The 21,328-nt window shown below is 41.5% G+C and overlaps 1 protein-coding gene across 1 annotated transcript in view; it reads right to left on the bottom strand.

The window, feature by feature from the left end:
* ATP13A5 (ATPase 13A5) overlaps window positions 1-21,328 on the bottom strand; it is a 97,623-nt gene that overhangs the window by 50,098 nt on the left and 26,197 nt on the right. The window contains exons 7-13 of the mRNA XM_038748787.1: window positions 20,397-20,531; window positions 14,688-14,760; window positions 14,378-14,506; window positions 10,791-10,961; window positions 6,915-7,072; window positions 6,040-6,228; window positions 4,085-4,146 (exon numbers count right to left, since the gene is read on the bottom strand). Coding sequence (XP_038604715.1) covers window positions 4,085-4,146; window positions 6,040-6,228; window positions 6,915-7,072; window positions 10,791-10,961; window positions 14,378-14,506; window positions 14,688-14,760; window positions 20,397-20,531 — 917 coding nt within the window. The remainder of the gene's footprint in view (window positions 1-4,084; window positions 4,147-6,039; window positions 6,229-6,914; window positions 7,073-10,790; window positions 10,962-14,377; window positions 14,507-14,687; window positions 14,761-20,396; window positions 20,532-21,328) is intronic.

Below are 21,328 nucleotides of genomic sequence, written 5' to 3'. Positions count from 1 at the left end.
GTGGATACCACCGATGATGCAATCCATAAAATACTCAAGTCCTGAAGGATGAGGAAATGATGCTAGTTGGGGGTAGCAATATTTACTATTGAAAATGCAGACTATACTGCCCCTAAAAAGGATATAACATAGCCCTGAGGTCAGTGGAGATTATCCGTAGGTGCTGACACTACGTGTATGGGGAACTTTTAAGAGTTCTTGTTGAGAACATAAGCAGGCTGAGATTTAGACACTGTGTTAGGTGAACAGAATAGGATACTTTACATATTTTTCCTGTATTTGCTATTATCTAAGGTCCCACTGTTTTATTCGTGGAAACAACTGTGGAAAAGTATTATGTCTTGGTCTCAAACCTACTTTTTGTGAAGCTGGCTGACTGAAATCTTCAGAATTTCATTTTTCAGTCTCATTCCTTCTTGTTCTACTTGTTCCTCACTGGCCCATAACCAGTATCCTACTGGCCCATAGTTATGCATTGACAATCCTGTAGCCTTAAAGGACACACTTAGGAACACCCCAGACACCCCTTATTATTTGAATCTCCCATATGATCAGGCTGAGAAATCAACACATTTCCAAGATACCAGACTAAAAGGTTTCAAGGCAGTGAGTGCACTTAAATTCTCACACTCCCCTCTACCTTAAAACATGTACTTATAGCATCATCATCATTTATGTTATTCAGCCCTTACTGTGTACAGAACACTGTACTAAGTGTTTGGGAGAATATGACACAACAGAATTGGTAGACATGTTTCCTGCCTATCAGGAACTTACAGTTACATATCTGATATGCTCTATTACTTCATCCTATGTGTAATTTAGTCCAGTGTCAGTTTCCTCCTCCAGATCATAAAATCTGGGAGACCAGGGATCATGACTACTAATTCTATTGTTCTCCTTCAAGTGCTTAGTGCAGCACTCTGAAGCACTCTGTGTACAGGTGCTTAAGAAAGAAAAACTTAGGTTGTAGTGCATGAATACCGGTGAAGGTCTGTGGAGTGTTTGGATCTGGAAGCAAGCAGTTAACTGTCCTTTCTCCAAATTCCTAGCTTCACAAACCAACATGACTGAAAATAATGATAATAATAATGATGGTATTTGTAAAGCGCTTACTATGTGCGAAGCACTGTTCTAAGCACTGGGGGGATACAAGGTGATCAGGTTGTCCCATGTGGGGCTCACAGTCTTCATCCCCATTTTACAGATGAGGTAACTGAGGCTCAGAGAAGTTAAATGACTTGCCCAAAATCACACAGCTGACAATTGGCGGAGCAGGGATTAGAACCAATGACCTCTGACTCCCAAGCTCAGGCTCTTTCCACAGAGCACGCTGCTTCTTTAAAATAAATGAAAATGAATGGGTAAGGTGTCTGGGGGAGAGCAATCAACAGTAAAGGAGCACCTGTAAATCCTATACGACCAGCTCTTGGGGTGGACAGGAAATGAATAATTCAGGTTAAAGAAGGTATGAATTTCTTTATAAACTGGACATAATCAATGGTATTTATTGAGTGATTACTGTAGGATGAGCACTGTAGTAAAAGCTTGGGAAAGTAAAATGCAACAGAGTTGGTAGACATGTTACCTGCCTGTGGGGAGCTTACAGACTAGTGGGGGAAACAGATAATAAAAGAACTTACTGATATGCACATTAAGTACAGCAGGGCTGAAGGTAGAGTTACTATCAATTGCTAAAAGAGTACAAATCCAATAAATGGGAAAGCAGACTGGAGAAGGGGAAATGAGGAATTTTGAAGGGAAAGCCTGTTGGAGATATAATATTAAGGAGGTTCGGTTGGTGGAATGAGTGGCAGTCTGTCAGATATGAAACAGGATGGAGTTTCAGACTAGAGGGAGGGTATGGGTAATGGGTCAGAGGTGAGATAGTCGAGATCAAGATATGGTTGAATAGGCTGGTATTAGAGGAGTAAATTGAGTGGGCTCGATTGTAATAGGAAGTCAGTGAGGTAAGTAGTGGTGGTGAGCTGACTGAATGCTTTTTAAAGCATTGATATGTGGATGGGCAACCACTAAAAGCCCTTGAGGAATGGGTAAGCATGGACTGAGTTTTCTTTTTTATTTTTTAAGAAAAGATTCAGAGAGCAGAGTCAAGTGTGCACTGGACTGGGGAGAGATAATGATAATAATGATAATAGCATTTGTTAAGCACTTATGATGTGCAAAGCACTGTTCTAAGCACTGGGGGGAGGATACAAGGTGATCAGGTTGTCCCACGAGGGGCTACAGTCTTAATCCCCATTTTATAGATGAGGTAACTGAGGCCCAGAGAAGTTAAGTGACTTGCCCAAAGTCACACAGCTGACAATTAGTGGAGCCAGGATTTGAACCCATGACCTCTGACTCCAAAGCCCATGCTCTTTCCACTGAGCCAGGCTGCTTCTCTAAGATAAGAGGCAGAAGGCCAGTGAGGAGGCTGATTCAGGATAGACAGAATACAATAGGTGCTTAGATTATCATAGTAACAATTTGGAGAGGGAAGGGGGGATTTTAGCAATGTTGTGAAAGTGGAACAAACGGGATGAATTTGTTGACAGGTAGAATATGTGAGTTGAATGAGAGAGATGAGTAAAGGACAATGCCAAGGTTATGGACTCGTTAGACAGGAAGGATGGTTGTGTAATCTACAATGATGGGAAAGTCACAGAGGGGATAGGGTTTGGGTGGGAAGATGAGGAGTTCTGTTTTGGGCATGATAAATTTGAAATGCTGGTAGGACATCCAAGTAGCAATGTCCTGAAGTCAGGAGAATCAATCAATCAATCAGTCAATCAATCAATCAATCAATCAATCGTATTTATTGAGCGCTTACTATGTGCAGAGCACTGTACTAAGCGCTTGGGAAGTACAAATTGGCATCACATAGAGACAGTCCCTACCCAACAGTGGGCTCACAGTCTAAAAGGGGGAGACAGAGAACAGAACCAAACATACCAACAAAATAAAATAAGTAGGATAGAAATGTACAAGTAAAATAAATAAATAAATAAATATTTATTTATCGTATTTATTGTATTTATTTATTTATTTATCTATTTATTAAAGTCGTATTTATTGAGAGCTTACTGTGTGCAGAGCACTGTACTAAGCACTTGGGAGGTACAAGTTGGCAACATATAGAGACAGAGATGCATGACTGAAGAGACGGAGATGGAGAAGTAGATTTGAGAATCATCTGCATAGTGATGTTTGTTGAAGTGGTAGGAGTGAGTGATTTCTCCAAGAGAGTAGGTGTAGATGGAGAATAGAAGTGGACCAAGCACTGATCTTTGAGGGACTCCCACAGTAAGAGTGTGGGAGGCAGAGGAGGAAACTGTGGAAGAGACTGAAAAGGAGTAGCCAGAAAGGAGGAGAACCAGGAGAAGAGAGTGTCAGTGAAGCCATGGTTAGAGATATTGTTTCCAGGAGAAGTTGGTTGTCTGCAGTGTTGAAGGAAGCTGATAGGTCGAGGAGGGTTAGGATGGAGTAGGGTTGGTGACCTTTGAGAGGGCGGTTTCTATGGAGTGAGAGGGCCAAAAGCAAGATTGGAGTGGGTCAAGGAGAGAATTGGAGGAAAGGAAAATGGAGGCAGTGGGTGTAGACGACTCTCTCAAGAAGTGTGGATAGGAATGGTAAGAAGAAGATGAGCAATACCTGGAGGGAAGCAGGCTCAAGGGAAGGAGTTGAAGAATGGGGAATACATGAGCACATTCGAAAACAATTTGGAAGAAACCATTGGAAAGGGAACAGCTGAAGAAGGTCAGGGAGAGAAGAAGAAAGGGGAACATATTTTGATAAGGTGGGAATGGTTGGGATTTGGAGGCACAGGTGAAGGAGGTAGATTTTGAGAGGCACAGGAGATCTTCCTTGCTCCCTTTATTCACCACCCCCTTCCCACAGAACTTAGGTACATATCCATAATTTATTTATGTTAATATCTGTCTCCCCCTCTAGACTATAAGCTAGCTGTGGGCACGGAAAGTGTCAATTTGTGTTGTATTCTCCCAAGAGCGTAGGACAGTGCCCTGAGCACAGTAAGCGCTCAGTAAATACAATTGATTGATATTCAGCAAATGCATCCTACCTGTTGTCTGCAGCAGGGACAGTTCCCCATAGATCCAGCCCATCTTCTGTTAGGGTGCCAGTCTGAAGGAAAATAAGCACTTCTAAATGCAAACATTTACAACTGAGGGCACTTTATTTAAAACATAAAAGCCATTTTAAAAAATGAAGTATGTGGAATTGGAAAAAAACCTATTGACCTTAAGCCTTAGCTTGAGGAAATATTGTTCAGAGTATAGCACAAAAGAATATTTAAATCATCAACATTAGCGTAACAGTTGGGTAGTTCAAGTCAAAAGCATACTTTAGCCTGCACTGCAAGTCAAGGACCAAAGCAAGTAACAGGTTTCAGGATTAAAGGAATATTAGCTCCTATATCAAACTGCTCAGTCACTTAGAATAGGTTGTTGTTCTGCATCCCATAGAAAAAGACTTTCTGTCTTTATTTTTTCCTCCTGAAATTTAAAAACAGCCTCATTGTCTATACACTTCAATTGAATTGTTGTTATTCAAAATTGGAAGTACCATTCCAATATAGAACCAATCTTTTCCTCCCATTGTCATTTCCTTGTTTTCATAAAAAAATCATTTTAGAAATTCAGATGTCTGAAAAAATTATAAACTGACAGAAATAAAATTTAAACTGAATTGATTTAATGTTAAAAGGGAAAATAATGCAGAAGTACTCCAAACAGAGGCCCAGATTCTTATGTAATTAATAGGAAAAAAGTAAGGATTAGTCTAATGAACAGCATATACCAATGTCAATGAGGGATTTTTCTTATTGTAAATACACCTATAGGTCAAATACAGTCATATTTTACAAACCAAAATAATGTGAAAATTTGATTTTTGTCACTTCTGGGTCTTTTAAAAATATAAAATGATGGTTGTGGTTGATGGACAGGTTTTTATACTACAATTAGCAGAAACAAAAAGAATGAAACAGAAGAATGGAGTCAAGTTATTTCTTTTTCTAGTCCAGTCACAATGATCATGGTTAATCAAACCTTTAGTTGACAGCAGTCTAAAAACATGAATTGTTTGGCATTCCCCTATAAGACTTTGAGGCAGAAAAATGTACCAGATCAGCTTTTGAGGTCCATTGCAGTGGTAAAATTTATAGTTAACATATGATTCATTCATTCATTGAATCGTATTTATTGAGCACTTACTGTGTGCAGAGCACTGTACTAAGCTCCTGGGAAGTACAAGTTGGCAACATATAGAGACGGTTCCTACCCAACAGTGGGCTCACAGTCTAGAAGGGGGAGACAGAGAAACCAAACAAAACATATTAACAAAATAAAATAAGTAGAATAAAAATGTACAAGTAAAATAAATAAATAAATCTAATTTGGTTCCTTAAAGTACCACCACTGGCAAATAATATTAAATGAAGGGTTGTGTTTTGGAAATAAGGATTTCACGGACTTATTTGAAACCCAAGCTTTATCTTTCAATTCATGCCATTAAACAGAAAACACATGCACTACTAATGAAAAGCATAGTGGTGCCACATAGAGAAGAAACACAGCCTCCTGGGAGTCAGAGGATGTGGGTTCTAATCCCAGCTCCACCAATCAATCAATCAATCAATCATATTTATTGAGTGCTTACTGTGCGCAGAGCACTGTAATAAGCGCTTGGGAAGTACAAGTTGGCAACATATAGAGACAGTCCCTACTCAACAGTGGGCTCACAGTCTAAAAGACTGTCTGCTGTGTGAGCACGGGCAAGTCACTGAACTTCTCTGTGCCTCAGTCACCTCATCTGTAAAATAGGCCATAAGACTGTAAGCCCCATGTGGGATGTGGACTGATTAGCTTGTATCTACCCCAGCTCTTAACATTGTGCCTAGCACATTGTAAGTACTTAGCAAATACCGTTCTTTTAAATCTATTTTTTAGCAGATATGACCGATTTCCAAGCCACAAGAGCAAAAGAACCATCCCCTCAAAAAAAAAAAAGTCATACTTTGTCAAAGCAAACAAGGTTTATTTGTCCACACATATTGATCCTCTGTGGGGAGATGCAGAAAATTTTCCTTTTCCTCAGTCTCTTTTGAGCATAAAAAATTCCTGTCGTCAAAGCAGCTGGTAACACCGGAGGAAGGGCGACAGTGAGAAGAAGCAGGGACATGGTCACCGTCTCCCTTGCTGACACCTGTAGAAACAGTACCAGACAAATGGCCACTGTCAACAGGCAGCTGAACACAAACCGTGCATTGAAGTGGTGAAATCAAGAGCAATCAGGAAAAAGAGAGAAATGAGAACTCTACTCATGAGGCCTGATTGGGACTGCCTTTGAAGATTCATTTTTACTTTGCTCATCAATGCAGGTAGAAACCACAATTATGAAATTTCCACTTCCCAGTGTGAAACACTGTGTCACAGTCGGTCTTAGCAACTGTCCTGGGGCTCTTTGTCTCTGCCACCCTTTCTGTGCTTATCGCCTGCCCTCCCCCATACTGACCATGTTCTAAAAAAATCATCTGTTCCTTTCTTCCCTGCCCAATATCCACTCCCCAACAGAGTGAGTCTTGGGAGACAGGGTACATTGTGAGGTAAATTATCAGTATGGTGGAATGGTTGAGGGGTGGGGCAAGGGAGAGGTCAGAGAGGGCAAAGTGGTCAAGTGGGACATCAGGAACAGAGGAAGAGACTAGCAGAGGGCCAGAAAAGAGGACTGAATTTGGAGGGATTCTTTTTCTACTTTTAAAAAGAGATTTGGGAAAGGAAGGACGGGGGACTGATGCGATTCAGTCCTATTTGGTATAGTACCAGGTTTTCGAGAGTTCATATGTGACATTATCCAATAGCTGGCAAATAGATTCTGTCTCTAGTACTCACTTTGTTATACATATATATTCCAAGAGCGTAGAAAAACCCAGCAACACCAAGTAAGGCCAGGAAAATGATGAATTTGAAGGCATCGTTGTACAATTTAAAATTCAAGGGCCGAGGATAAAGGATGGATCTCACCAAGTCACCTTTGGCCGTATTGAAACCTAAATGAAAATAATTGCAGGTTGAATGCATTCTTTAATGACAGTATTCCTTTTAAAAAGTGTAGACGGCAGTTAAGGGAATCATTTGAGCAATCTGCATAACAAAACAGAATCAATCAATCAGAAACATCTGTCTTCCAAAACTGTTTTATCAACTGTTTTTATTACAGTGAAAGTTTATATGTGACACTTTGTCAACTGGAGAACTTCTGACCTCATTTCTGATATCCCCCAGTTCAAATGCTGAAACTACAAAGTGCAATTTATGCACTTTGGTATTCACCCTAGCCCCACAAAACTTATGTAAATATCTTTATACTCTCCCACTTCCCCTATCCATAATTGATTTCAATGTTATGTCTCCCCCTGTAGACTGTAAGCTCCTTGTGGGCTGGGATCACATCTACCAACTCTGCTCTATTGACCTTTCCCAAGCACTAAAAGTACAGTTCTCCGCATTATAGTAAGTGCTCACAAAATGCCAAACGTTGGTTGATTTATTGAGACTGATGCCAAAAATCATTTGCTACTGAAGTATTTCTGAAAGCAGACTTGGCTAAATAAATTCCTTGTGGAGAGCATCTTTTTCCAGTGGAAGAAGGAGTGTATAATAACCAGTTATATCTTTGAGTCGCCCTGGATGCTAGGGAAGGAACTGCAAAGTCAACCTATATATGCCCCCATAGTTCACCCCGATACTATTCCCAGCATGTCCTAGCAGGGCTGCTTTAGGCAGCTCAAGGACCAAGCAGACAGTTCTTCCTCTGCCTTCACTCAAGTCACCAATGTCTCCTTCTTTGGCTGGTCTTCATCAATCAATGGTATTTATTGAGCGCTTTTTGTGAGCAGAGTACTGTACTTAGCACTTGGGAGAGTACAATATAATAGAGCTGATAACACTTTCCCTGCCCACAAAGAGCTTACAGTCTAGAGGTCGTCCACAGGCAACTCTAAGCCTGCATGGCAGAGTCTGCCACACTCACAAGCCCATTGCTGATTATTCCTTGTAGACCTTCAGTGGTTTCTGTCAGGGATTAATTAGGGGATTCTCTCTATGCAAAGGCCCATCCTTGTCGTGTTTTGTTGAGGAAATAGATGCAGTGACCACCTTGAAGGAAGCCCGCTCTGATGTAGGCCTCCCTGACCAAATTCAGTCTGACATGCTGGGCCATTCACCATGACACTGAGGAGTTCGCTCAGTGGGCTTTGTTCTGAAGGAGTTTGAATTTCTTTAGAAGGTGAAACATGAGAAACAAATTTAGAAACGGTGAAAAGGTTAGACCTGTTCTGTTTGTTTGGGGAATGTTAAAATGGGCCGGTTTTATCCCAAGTTCTTTAGAAGGTGAAACAGGAGAAACAAATTTGGAAAAGGTAAGACCTGTTCTACTTGTTTGGGGAATGTTAAAATAGTCCAGTTTTACCCCAAGTTCCTACCCCCTTGCTAATTCCCCTCGGCTGGTGATCTAGACTTCTTTCATTTATTCATTCAGCAGTATTTATTAAGTGCTTACTGTGTGCAGAGCACTTTACTGAGCACTTGGGAAAGTACAATATAACGCTAAAGAGTGACTGGATTTAGGGCAGAGCGCCAAAGTACTTTAACAAATAATGGCCTGATTTTTCCTCCTAGGACCCGTGAGGTGGTGAAGGTATGAGGAAGAGCTGTTGGGTGGAGATAATTGCAGGAAAAGCTAATATTTGGGTTTCATCAACCTTTAAAACTCCATGAAACCTGAACCCAACCCCTGATTTCTACCACCACTTGGGGGACCAACTACCCTGGATCACTGATGTATCACTAGAGCAAAAAGAAGTCTTTGTTACAGATAGAATGATGGAGAGTAATGCAGCATGACTGCTCTGTCTGGAGGAAATGCCAGTTGGCTGCATAGATGATAATAATAGTGGTATTTGTTCAATAGTAATAATAATATTAATGATGATGGTATTTGTTAAGCGCTTACTATGTGCAAAGCACTATTCTAAGCGCTGGGGGGGATACAAGGTGATCAGTTTGTCCCACGGGAGGCTCACAGTCTTACTGTTTTACAGATGAGGGAACTGAGGCTCAGAGAAGTTAAGTGATTTGCCCAAGGTCACACAGCAGACATGTGGCAGAGTCAGGATTTGAACCCATGACCTCTGACTCCAAAGCCCATGCTCTTTCCACTGAGCCATGCTGCTTCTCTGATCTAATCTATGTTCAAAGATTAATGTGTGCCAAACACTGTATTATTCACTGTGTAGCTACAAGTAATCAGGCCGGTCATCATCATCATCACTTGTATTTATTGAGCGCTTACTATGTGCAGAGCACTGTACTAAGCGCTTGGGAAGTACAAATTGGCAACATATAGAGACAGTCCCTACCCAACAGTGGGCTCACAGTCTAAAAGTAAGTTTAAAGCTAGTTACCATTTACTTCATTGTTTACATGGTCTAAGGAGTGGGAGGTCAGGTTTATGATTGAGGAAACTGCACAGAGCAGTCAAACGATTTGCCCAAGGTCACTTAGAGAAGCAATGTGGCCTCAGGGAAAAAGAATGGGCCTGGGACTCTAAGGACATGGGTTCTAATCCTGGCTCTGCCATTTGTCTGCTGTGTGACCTTGGGCAAGTCACTTATCTTCTCTGTGTCTAGGTGACCTCATCTGTAAAACGGGGATTAAGACTGGGAGCCCCATCTGGGACATAGCGTGGCTCATTGGAAACAGCATGGGCTTTGGAGTCAGAGGTCATGGGTTTGAATCCCAGCTCTGCCAGTTGTCAGCTATGTGACTTTGGGCAAGTCACTTAACTTCTCTGTGCCTCAATGACCTCATCTATAAAATGAGGATAAAGACTGTGAGCCCCCACATGGGGCAACCTGATCACCTTGTAGCCTCCCCAGCGCTTAGAACAGTGCTTTGCGCATAGTAAGCGCTTAATAAATGCCATCAAAAAAACAAACAAACAGAACACATAGACTGTGTCGAACCTGATTATCTTGTTTCTACCCTAGAGCTTAATAGAGTGCCTGGCACATAGTGAGTGCTTAACAAATATGATTGAAAAGTCACATACCAATCAAGTGGCAGAGCTTGGTTCAGAACCTGCCGCTAACCTCCTCACTGCCTCGTTCTCGCCTGTCCCGCTGTCGACCCCTGGCCTGGAATGCCCTCCCTCCGCACATCCGCCAAGCTAGCTCTCTTCCTCCCTTCAAAGCCCTACTGAGAGCTCACCTCCTCCAGGAGGCCTTCCCACACTGAGCCCCCTTTTTCCTCTCCCCCTCCCCATCCCTCCAGCCCTACCTCCTTCCCCTCCCCATAGCACCTATATATGTTTGTACAGATTTATTACTCTATTTTACTTGTACATATTTACTATTCTATTTGTTAATGATGTGCATCTAGCTTTACTTCTATTTATTCTGATGACTTGACACCTGTCCACATGTTTTGTTTTGTTGTTTGTCTCCCCCTTCTAGACTATGAACCCATTGTTGGGTAGGGACCGTCTCTATATGTTGCCAACTTGTACTTCCCAAGTGCTTAGTATGGTGCTCCGCACACAGTAAGCGCTCAATAAATGCAATTGAATGAATGAATGAATGAACTTGGGTCCTCCAATTCCAAGGCCTGTGCTCTTTCCACTGGGCCACATGGGCTCAGATTGTGAGACCAACTTCCCTGAAACTCAAGTACATACAGCTGAATTCAGTTGAAGAGAAATCTACTGACCTGTTTGCAACACCACAGCTCGCACTGGTCCCTGCCCTGATGGCCTGGTCTGGATGACCTCTGTCCCACAGAAAAGGACATGCCTCCGATAATCCTCAAGGCTGTATGTCTTCCAGGACTTAGTATTCTCTGCATGGGGCAATGGGGTCTTGGTCACGGGAATACTTTCTCCTAGAGAAGATTATGATTCATCAATTTGTTTGGGTCCTCAAGTAATTATTATTATATTATATTATTAGTATTTAGTATTCACCAATTTCAAAGTAGCAAATGAATTTTACAGTTGTTCCTACCAGATAAGTAAAACTGTTACCGCAGAACTAAGCACTTTAAAGGAGAACAGCAGCAAAAGGCAAATTCTTTGCCTTCAAGAAGCTTACAATCTAATGGAAGAGGTGGGCAGACACAAATTATTTGTAAATAGTAGGAAGAGGACAAAGAAGACTATGGTACATGCTCCGATATATATCACATGTACTGATATGTATCACCAATTGAAATAGTAGCCTATTCATAAATCTTAGACCGATGAAATAGTACAGTAGTAGGTTTTGCCCATTGTAATAATAATTGGGGTATAAGCACTGTACTGTAGTAGACTCTGGGCAGAATGTAGTATAAGCAGAAGGCAAAAGATGATGGAAAAAAAAGATGAAGAAAAAAATAGGATAAGGAGAGGAGCCAGAACTGGAGGAAATAAGTTTGTCAGAGAAAACTGAACTGCTGTGTAACAGAGTGGATGAAAACATAAAGCAAGGCAGAAATGAGATAACGTATGTTTTGTCAGTTGAGAAGGTTGATAGCTGGACTTTTCTGAATGTTAGAATTATTCATTAGTTCTCAGCATTTTTGTATTTTGTTATTTCTCATCCAGTGTTTTGAATGCTGTGTTCCCGACAGCCTCAGGCTCTAACCTTGGCCTAGTGGACAGAGCATGGGGCTTGGGATTCAGAGGTCCTGGGTTCTAATCTTGGCTCCGCCATTTGTCTGCTATATGATGTTGGACAAGTTACTTACCTTCTCCGGGCCTACCCCTAGATTGTAAGCTTATTGTTGTATTTCTAGACTGTGAGCCCATTGTGGGCAGGGTTTGTCTCTGTTGCTGAATTGTGCTTCCCAAGTGCTTAGTACAGTGCTCTGCACACAGTAAGTGCTCAATAAATACTATTGAACGAATGAATGAATGAATTATACTCTCCCAAGCACATAGTACAGTGCTCTGCACAGAGCAAGAACTCAGAGAAAACGATTGATTAATTGACTGATTTCCTTATCTGCAAAATGGGGAGTAAGACCGTGAGCCCCATATGTGACAGAGACTGTATCCAACTTGATTAGTTTGTATATAGCATTTAGTATGCATAGTAAGAGCTTAATAAATACTATTAAAAAAAACTGAGCTCCAGAATCTTGTTTCCCCTTACAGGAAAAAATCCCACAACTTAAAATGTAATAGGAGACGTTATGCATTATTCATTCTTCTGTGACATAGTGACTTTTGTCGTACTAAGGTGCACTAGAGGTCTTGGTGTACAATGGGTGATGGGCTGTCTTTTCAATCAGATGAAAAACTGCAGTTATGGAGTTTTTTCAGATCAAACAAAGGACTTTTGTAATGGTTATGTCCCCGGAACTCTTGGTTAAGTCAAGGAGACCTTTTGAGAATGCCAAAGGTAGCGCCGCACCCAGTTCTGCTACAAGGAAGGAGAGTGGGGGAAAAGAAGGCAGGGAATTAGCTGGTCTTGCTTTAGCAATTTTCCCTTAGCTTCATTTTTCATTTTCTGCCAGTCAGGTCATTGTTCATCTTCCATCTCTGCAGACAAGGGGAACTCTGAAACTGGAAAACTGTTGTACTTTTTCAGCATGGGCTTTTCAGTGGAGACTGAAGTTGCTTTGGGGTCTCTGGTTGATATTGGCAGGTTCCATAGCAATATCTTGAATGGAGGGTATGATGAATATGCAAATCTTAGTCATTACCATTATGAGGTAGTTAGATTTCAGAACATTAAAGGGCTATTTTGTAATTATACTGAAGATTTGTACATTTACTGCTTTCCCTTTTCTCAATTTGAAATTAAGCAAATCCATTTTTAATGTGAAATCTGGTTGTGTGAAACATTTTTGGAATAGATAATGAGCATTTCTTATGCTTTAGATGATGCAAATATTTGAGTAGCATTTTTTGTCTCCTTTTGACTACTTGGATATGGGAAGATTTCACAATTTGTGGGCAAGAAAGACCAACTGTTTTAATAACAGTGTTGTTATAAACTTCTCCTTCATTATATGCTGTTTAGATACTGCTTTTCTTTGACTGTTTGAACAGTTATATTGTATGTTAATTCCCACAGTACAGGGAATCAGCAGACTTAAGTAGAGCAGTCACATTAACAACAGTCAGCAGTTGCTCTCTAATTCTCTCTGGGAAGATTGATTTAGTGGAAGGAAGATCATCATGGTAGTGACCATGTATTCCTTTTGGTCCTAGAATGCTACAGCTTCTGAAATCTTGTTGGAATTGGTGAACTGAATGTTTGGGGGGAGATAGTTATAAATTGTTATTTTTTAAATCAGAAATGACAGCGAAGTAGTAAGGTAGTCACCAGGAACCAAAGATGTGTTTAGGTGCAATTGCGTTTCCTGCAGAGAAGAGAGAGCCATTAAGTTTGGGGAAGCTCACTGTGGGCCGGGAATGTGTCTCCCAACTTTGATATATAGCTATATTGGCATAGGAGAGAGTGAAAGGTGAATACTCAAGTTTACTGCATGGAAGGAGGCCATGGTAAACCACTTCCATATTTTTACCAAGAATATGCTACCAGAATGATTGCAGATGGAGTTGGGGTGTTCCGGAAGAGATGTGACCATGGCGTTGCTATGCGTCAGAGACAACTCGACAGCAAAATACAAGACAAGACCTTCCCTAGTGCATAGTAGAGTGCTCTGCACACTGTAAGTGCCCAATAAATAATAATAATGGTATTTGTTAAGCATTTCTGTGTGCTAAGCACTGTTCTGAGGGCTAACATAGATACAGGGTAATCAGGTTGGACACAGTCCCTGTCTCACATGGGGCTCACAGTCTTAATCCCCATTTTACAGAAGAGGTAACTGAGGCACAGAGAAGTTTAGTGACTTGCCCAATATCACACAGCAGACAAGTGGCAGAGCTGGGATTAGAACTTTTGTCCTCTGACTCCCAAGCCTGTGCTCTTGCCATTAGGCCATGCTGCTTCTCCCAATAAATACAATTGATTGATTGAAAAGGTAGTGAGGAAATAGGATTTGATTCCCTTAGATGCTTAGTCATTACCGTAGACTACCTTTCTCTCTTCTGCCATGAGCAAAACTGCAGGACTGTTGAGAGGGTGAGGGCAGGGTTTTTGAGAGTGCACACTGGCCATCCTTCTGACCTCTGAGTGGTTTCCAAAGATAATCATGGAAGAATGTAAAGAATATGCACTGTCAATAGTATTGATAGCATTTAGTGAGCACTCATTGTGGGCACTGCACTATACTAAGCTCCGAGGAAGAATAACCAAGTGGGGATAAGGCACGGTCCCCGTCTCTTGTCCCTCGCCTCATACCTGTTAGCATGCCTTCATTTATTATGCAGCTCCCATCAATCAAGATGGCATCGCACGGCAATGAAAGTTTTCCTTGAATAATAAAGATATCACCGGGAACCAAACACCGTGACTCCAATTCCTGTAGACCTAGGGAGTAGTGAAAACTAGATAAGGATTTGCTACTCTCATTTTATTTATTCTCAATCTGCTGAAGAGCACATTACCATTTACTAAGAATGTTTTTTCAAGTAAATTTATGGTACAAGTAGGACCAAACTCCTAATAAAAATGTTAGAACACTGACAGAACAGTGTAAACTAGAACCCACCTTGATCCTTTACACAGATTGTAACCTGCACTTTGTTGTGATCCTCAACAAGATTGTGCAGTTTTACTGATTGCTGTAAATTACAAAATCAAAAATTAAAAATGGGAAACTTGCACATTAGCATTCTAAGAAATAAAATCTAGATCAGCGACCTAGTAAAATCTGGCAGAATTGTTTTTTCAGGTCCCCACTTCCACTCTATTTTCCTGTCTCAAATGCACTTTTTACCAAGTCACCAGTAGCAGGAGAAAGGGACTCCAGAAAGAACCAAGAGGAATGCTTTTCTTTAAAAAACAACTACAACGAAAAACAAACAAAAAACAGATGAAGTCAACAGGCAGTCCAATGTGATCTGACAGAGAATCACCTAAAAACAAAAGTCTTTTGCAAAGGAAACGTAGAATTCAAACTTAACATTGTTATTATTAATAGAGACAAAATATAAGATGCCAGAGTCAGCCCCTGGTTGACTAGAATGCCTAGGAGGCTTGAGGTTCATCTTCTTATCTTGTCTTCATAATAATTGTCATATGTTGTTGTCATCTCCGACCCACAATGACTCCATGGATACATCTCTCTGAACGCCCCACCTCCATCTACAGTCATTCCAGTAGTGTATCCTTAGAGTTTACTTACTCAAAATACGGAATTGGTTTGCCATTGCCTCCTTCTGCACAGTAAACTTGAATCTCCACCCTTGACTCTCTCCCATACTGCTTCTGCCCAGTGTAGGTGAATTTTAATTTGTAATAGATTGCCTTCCACTCACTAGCCACTTGCTAATCTAGGAATAGAATGGGTATGCCTCTGGTTGACTCTCCCTCCCATAGCAGAGACTGGTAGAGTACTGGAAACTCTCTAGGAGTGAATGATAGTAATTGTCATATATATTAAGCTCCTATGTGCCAAGAACTGTACTAAGAACTCTGTTAAATATAAGATAATCATCTCTGACAAGGTCCCTGTCTCACATGGGGCTCATAATCTGAATATTCAGATCCTATCTAGGTGTACACAACTCCCAAATTCCAACAATTTGAAACTTTTTTCAAATTTGAAACTTTTTTCAAATTTCTGAAATGTTCAGTTGGCTTCAAAAGGGCACCAGGAAGCTTTCATGATACAACACAAGAATTATTTGTTTAGATTAAATTTCCTGGACAGGTGAGGGTAGGCCTCTTCTGATTGGGTCTGGTTTCTACTGTTCAAGTGGGAAATATTTATCATAGGTATGCAACTGCTTTGTACTGGAGTCCAGAGGCCTTTGGCAATGGTTGTGCTTTGGAAAGTATACTAAATAAGATAAATAGTTCTTAGATGAAATTTCATATATTCATGAGTCATCATAGGATAAACATAAACTTTGAAAGAGATGTTATTATTGTACATGATAGAGTGGGTAATTGAATATATCAGATTTCAATGATAAAATTTTTGCCAAATAAATATTGGGGGTTTTGGCGGGCTGTTGATTTTGGCTGATGTTGCTTTTCTGATTTGAAAGCTCAGCTGAGCTAGTGGCCTGAATTTTCATGATTGATTTTTTTCCTCTCCTGGTTTAGCTGCCTGATTTGCCAAAGAAAGCAACCTCCAAATGTACACTTTCTCCCACGCATCCACTTCTCCCTTCTGCAAAACCAATCTCATCCCTTTTTGGGACCTCACATCTTCACACACCCTCGACTTACCCCATGTCATGTCTGCCCTATCTTAAAAAAAAAACCCTTCCCTTGATCCTGTTGCTCCTCCCCTGTTCTCTCTACCTCTCTCCAAACTCACATCTCCTACTGCCTTCAGGACATCTCTACTTGGATGTCCTCCTGTCACCTAAAACTCAAGATGCCTGAGACAGAGCTCCTTATCTTCCCTCCCAAACCCTGTCCTCTCCTAAACTTTCCCATCATTGTGAATGGCACAACCATCCTTCCTGTCTTACAAGACTTGGTGTCATCCTTGACTTCGCTCTCTCGTTCACCCCACATATCCAATCCGTCACCAAATCCTGCTGGACTCACCTTCACAACATCGCCAGGATCCTCCCTTTCCTCTCCATCCAAACCACTACCACATTAGTACAGTCACTATCCCAACTGGATTACTGCATCAGCCTCCTTTCTGACCTCCCAACCTCCTGCCCCCTCCACTTAAGTCCAGACTTCACTCTGTTGCCTGGATTATCTTTCTACAGAAACATTCAGGGAATGTCACCCCCCTCCTCAAAGATCTCCAGTGGTTGCCTATCAACCTCAATATCAAACAAAAAGTCTTCACTATTGACTTCAGTGCTCTCCATCACCTTGCCCCTTCTTACCTAACCTTTCTTCTCCTTCTACGACCCAGTCCGCACACTCCACTCCTCTGGTACTAACCTTCTCACTGTGCCTTGATCTCACCTGTCTTGCCGCTGACCCCTGGCCCACATCCTACCTCTGGCCTGGAAAGCCCTCCCTCCTCAAATCCACCAAAAAAGCACTCTTCCCCCCACTTCAAAGCCCTACCGAAGGTGCACTTTCTCCAACAGGCCTCCCCAGACTAAGCCCCCTTTCCCTCAACTTCCCCTTTCTTCTGTGTCACCGTGCCTTGCTCCTTTTGCTCTTCCCCCCTCCCCCATCCCACAGCACTTATATATATATACATATTTATAATTCTGTTCATATTGATGCCTATTTACTTGTTTTGATATCTGTCTCCCCCCTTTTAGACTGTAAGCCCGTTGTGAGCAGGGATTGTCTCTCTTTATGGCTGAATTGTACTTTCCAAGAGCTTAGTACATTCCTGTGCACACAGTAAGCGCTCAATAAATATGACTGAATGAAGGAATGAATGAATGAATATCCAGTTATTGGCCCATCTCCTTCCTAACATTCTTCTCCAAACTTCTTGATTGAGTTGTTTACACCCACTGCCTCAAGTTCCTCTCCTCCAATTCTCTCCTTGACCCCTTCCAATCTGGCTTCTGTCCCCTTCACATTACAGAAACCACCTTCAGAGGTCACAATCTCCTTCTTGCCAAATCCAATGGCCTCTACTCTATCTTAATCATCCTCAACCACTCAGCTGCCTTCAATACCGTCGACCACCCTCTTCTCCTCGAAACATCATCCAACCTCGGCTTCACTGACATTGTCCTCTCCTGGTTTTCCTCCTATCTCCCTGCCAGCTCATTCTTAGTGTCTTTCATGGACTCTTCCTCTGCCTCCCACCCCCAACCTGTGTTGTCCCTCAAGGTTCAATTCTGGGTCCCCTTCAATTCTCCATCTACAAGCACCCCCTTGGAGGATTCATTCACTCCCATGGCTTCAACTACCACCTCTATGTGAGTGATTTGCAAATCTCCATCTCCAGCCCAGATCTCTTACCCTCTCAACAGTCTCACATTTCCTAATAATAATAATAATTCTGTTATTTGTTAAGCACTTACTATGTGCCAGGCACTGTATTAAGCACCGGAGTGGATATGAGCAAATCAGGTTGGACACAATCCCAGTCCCATGTGGGGTTCACATCTCAAACCTCATTTTACAGATGAGGTAACTGAGGCACAGAGAAGTGAAGTGATTTGTCCAAGGTCTCACAGCAGGTAAACGGCAGTGGTGATAAGAACCCATGACTTTCTGACTCCAAGGCCTGTTCTGTATCCACTACGCCACGCTGCTTCTGCTGCTCCTTCCTTCAAGACTCTCCACTTGGATGTCCTGCCATCACCTCAAACTTAACATGACCAAAACAGAACTTCTTATCTTCCCACCCAACCCCTGTCCTCCCTCTGACTTTCCCACTGTAGACAGCACCACCATCTTTTCTTTAACAAAACCCCACAACCTTGGCATTATCCTAGGCTCAATTCACTGATTCAACCACATATTCAGTCTGTCACTAAATCCTGTCAGTTCAACCTTCACGACATTTCTAAAATCCTCCCTTTCTTCTCTATTCAAATAGCTACCATGTTAATCCAAGCATGTATCCTCTCCTTCCTTTATTAATGAATCAGCCTCCTTGCTGACCTCCCTACCTCCTGTCACTCTCCATTCCAGTCCATACTTCGCTCTCCTGGCCTGGGTAATTTTTCTATAAAAACATTCAGTCCCTGTTTGCCCACTCCTCAAGAATTTCCAGTAGTTGCCTGTCCACCACCGCATCAAACAGAAATGCCTTACCACTGGCTTTAAAGCACACATTCACCTTGCCCCTTCCTACTTACCACACTGCTCTCTTAGTACAACCCAGCCAGAGCACTTCACTCCTTTAAAGCCAACTGACTCACTGTGCCTCGATCTTGTCACTGACCTCTCACCCGTGTCCTGTCTCTGGCCTGAAATGTCCTCCCTTTTCATATCGAAGAGACAATTACTCTCCTCACTTTCAAAGCCTTACTGAAGACACCTCTCCTCCAAGAGGCCTTCCCTAAGGCCTCATTTACTCTTCTCCCACTCCCTTTTTCATTGCCCTGATTTTCTCCATTTATTCACCTACCCCCCTTCAGCTCCAAAGCACTCGTGTACATACACCTAATTTATTTATATTCATATCTTTCTCCCACTCTTGACTGTAAGCTCGTTGTGGGCAGGGAATGTGTCTACCAACTCGGTTATATTATTATATTGTACTCTCAAAAGCATTTAATATACACGCTCAATAAATACAGTTGATTGATTGTCAGTGGCTGGTAACAGTAGTGCATGACTACATGCAGCCAGTCAGAAAGAGATTATCAAAGATTGCCACTGAATGTGTGAATGTGTTTCCTACCGACAGTTTCTGATTGCATAGTCTCTTCAGTTCCTGGGGGTTACAATCTTCCTTAAAGCACTGTAAGCTCTTTGAGAGCAGGGATCATGTCTACCAATTGTACTGTACTCTCCCAAGCACTTAATACGAGCTCAGCACAAAGTAAATGCTCAGTAAATAGCACTGATTGATTTCTTACTGCCTTATGCCAGGCTGGCATATTTGCTGCTGCTGTCTTGAAGCTATCCACAGCCATTTCACCTTGTCTGAGGTTTTGTTTCACTATTTCTTTTAAGATTTTCTTTTGGCTTCCACCTCAGCGCTTAGAACAGTGCTTTGCACATAGTAAGCACTTAACAAGTGCCATTATTATTATTATTATTATTATTAACATTCACCCTTACCACTCCTGCCCCACTCAGTTCACACTCAGCAGGTACTGGATATTCTGCTATTTTGCACTCTCCTCACATGTCCAACAGGGCACAGATATAATGTGATTAACATTGATTCAAGGCTGATGAATTTGCTTGTGATCCTTTCTTGCCATTTGATTAAACTGTGCAATGTAGGTGGCACCGATGTTATTGCATTGCTGACTCCTGTCCAACTATTGGTTTCCCTCTGACCCCTAGATATTGATCTTCCTGGGTTTAGCTAGACATTAACTCTCTTCAAACTGTACAGTTTGGCCACCCTCATCATGTTACTCTGCACAGCAGTGTCCTTTGATAAGAGAGAAAGACTAGCCCACATGTCTAATAGCCCACAAAAAATCATGCATATCAGAGCAGTAGAATGAGAAACAAAATTTGAATTATTTCTTGCGGTTAGAGCATTATTACATGAATTTGCAGAAAACATTTTTAAATGGAGCAGCTGAAAATTGAGAGGGTGCCCTAAACCTCACTTCCTGATCTTGGATTAAAGCAGATACCTGGACAAATACAAAATAAACAACTTCTGAAAAGGACTTACCTGGCGGAGATCATATACACTTAAAACGATAGAGAGGATGGACAGGATGATGATAGCCATGGAATATTCAATATAACCTTGAGACAACCACAGAGTCAAGGTGAAAACTTGAAACACATAAAATGGATTTAAAACCTGCAAGCACAAACACACTTGTCATTTTGAGAAGCTATCGTTATCGCTCAACCAAGTCCCAACAGTCAAAAAGAAACATCACTTTTGTAAAGCATTTCTGAGGTTCCTTAGCCATCTAGAATGTCTCAGATTTATTATAATTCAATTATTCAATCATATTTATTGAGTGCTTATTGTGTGCAGAACACAATACTAAACATTTGGGAGAGTACACCGCAATAAACAGACACATTCCCTGCCACAATAAGCTCACTCTTAAAACTTCTCAGTACTTGTTATCTACGTGGGACAAATAAATGTCCTTATTGAGACATCATGTGGTCTAAGCAAAATGATTGACAAGCTGTCTTTTTCAATCAAGCAGAAAAATTGAGTTTTAGAAATCATTTGTCGAATGAAACAAATTTGCCATAATTGCTTAGTATTTTGTATTTTCTAAGCAGCAATGCACAAAAATGACAACCCTCTCCTTATGGGCTTTCTCAAATTCCTTCTAACAATTCCATGATATTTGCTTTAGGAAGTGCAGATAGGACTTGTCCTTGCTCTCCCTTTGGTCTGAAACTCTCCCCCCCGCCACCATTTCATATACAACTCTCCCCACCTTCAAAGTCATCATCATTATCATCATCAATCGTATTTATTGAGCGCTTACTGTGTGCAGAGCACTGTACTAAGCGCTTGGGAAGTACAAATTGGCAACATATAGAGACAGTCCCTACCCAACAGTGGGCTCACAGTCTAAAAGGGGGAGACAAAGTCCTACTAAAATCATATCTCCTCCAAGAAGGCTTCTC

Source organism: Tachyglossus aculeatus, chromosome 7 (genome assembly GCF_015852505.1).
Source record: "Tachyglossus aculeatus isolate mTacAcu1 chromosome 7, mTacAcu1.pri, whole genome shotgun sequence".
In the NCBI taxonomy this organism is placed as follows: domain Eukaryota; kingdom Metazoa; phylum Chordata; class Mammalia; order Monotremata; family Tachyglossidae; genus Tachyglossus; species Tachyglossus aculeatus.
The sequence above is the reverse complement of the archived record's forward strand: the minus strand, read 5'-3'. Positions and strand labels throughout refer to the sequence as shown.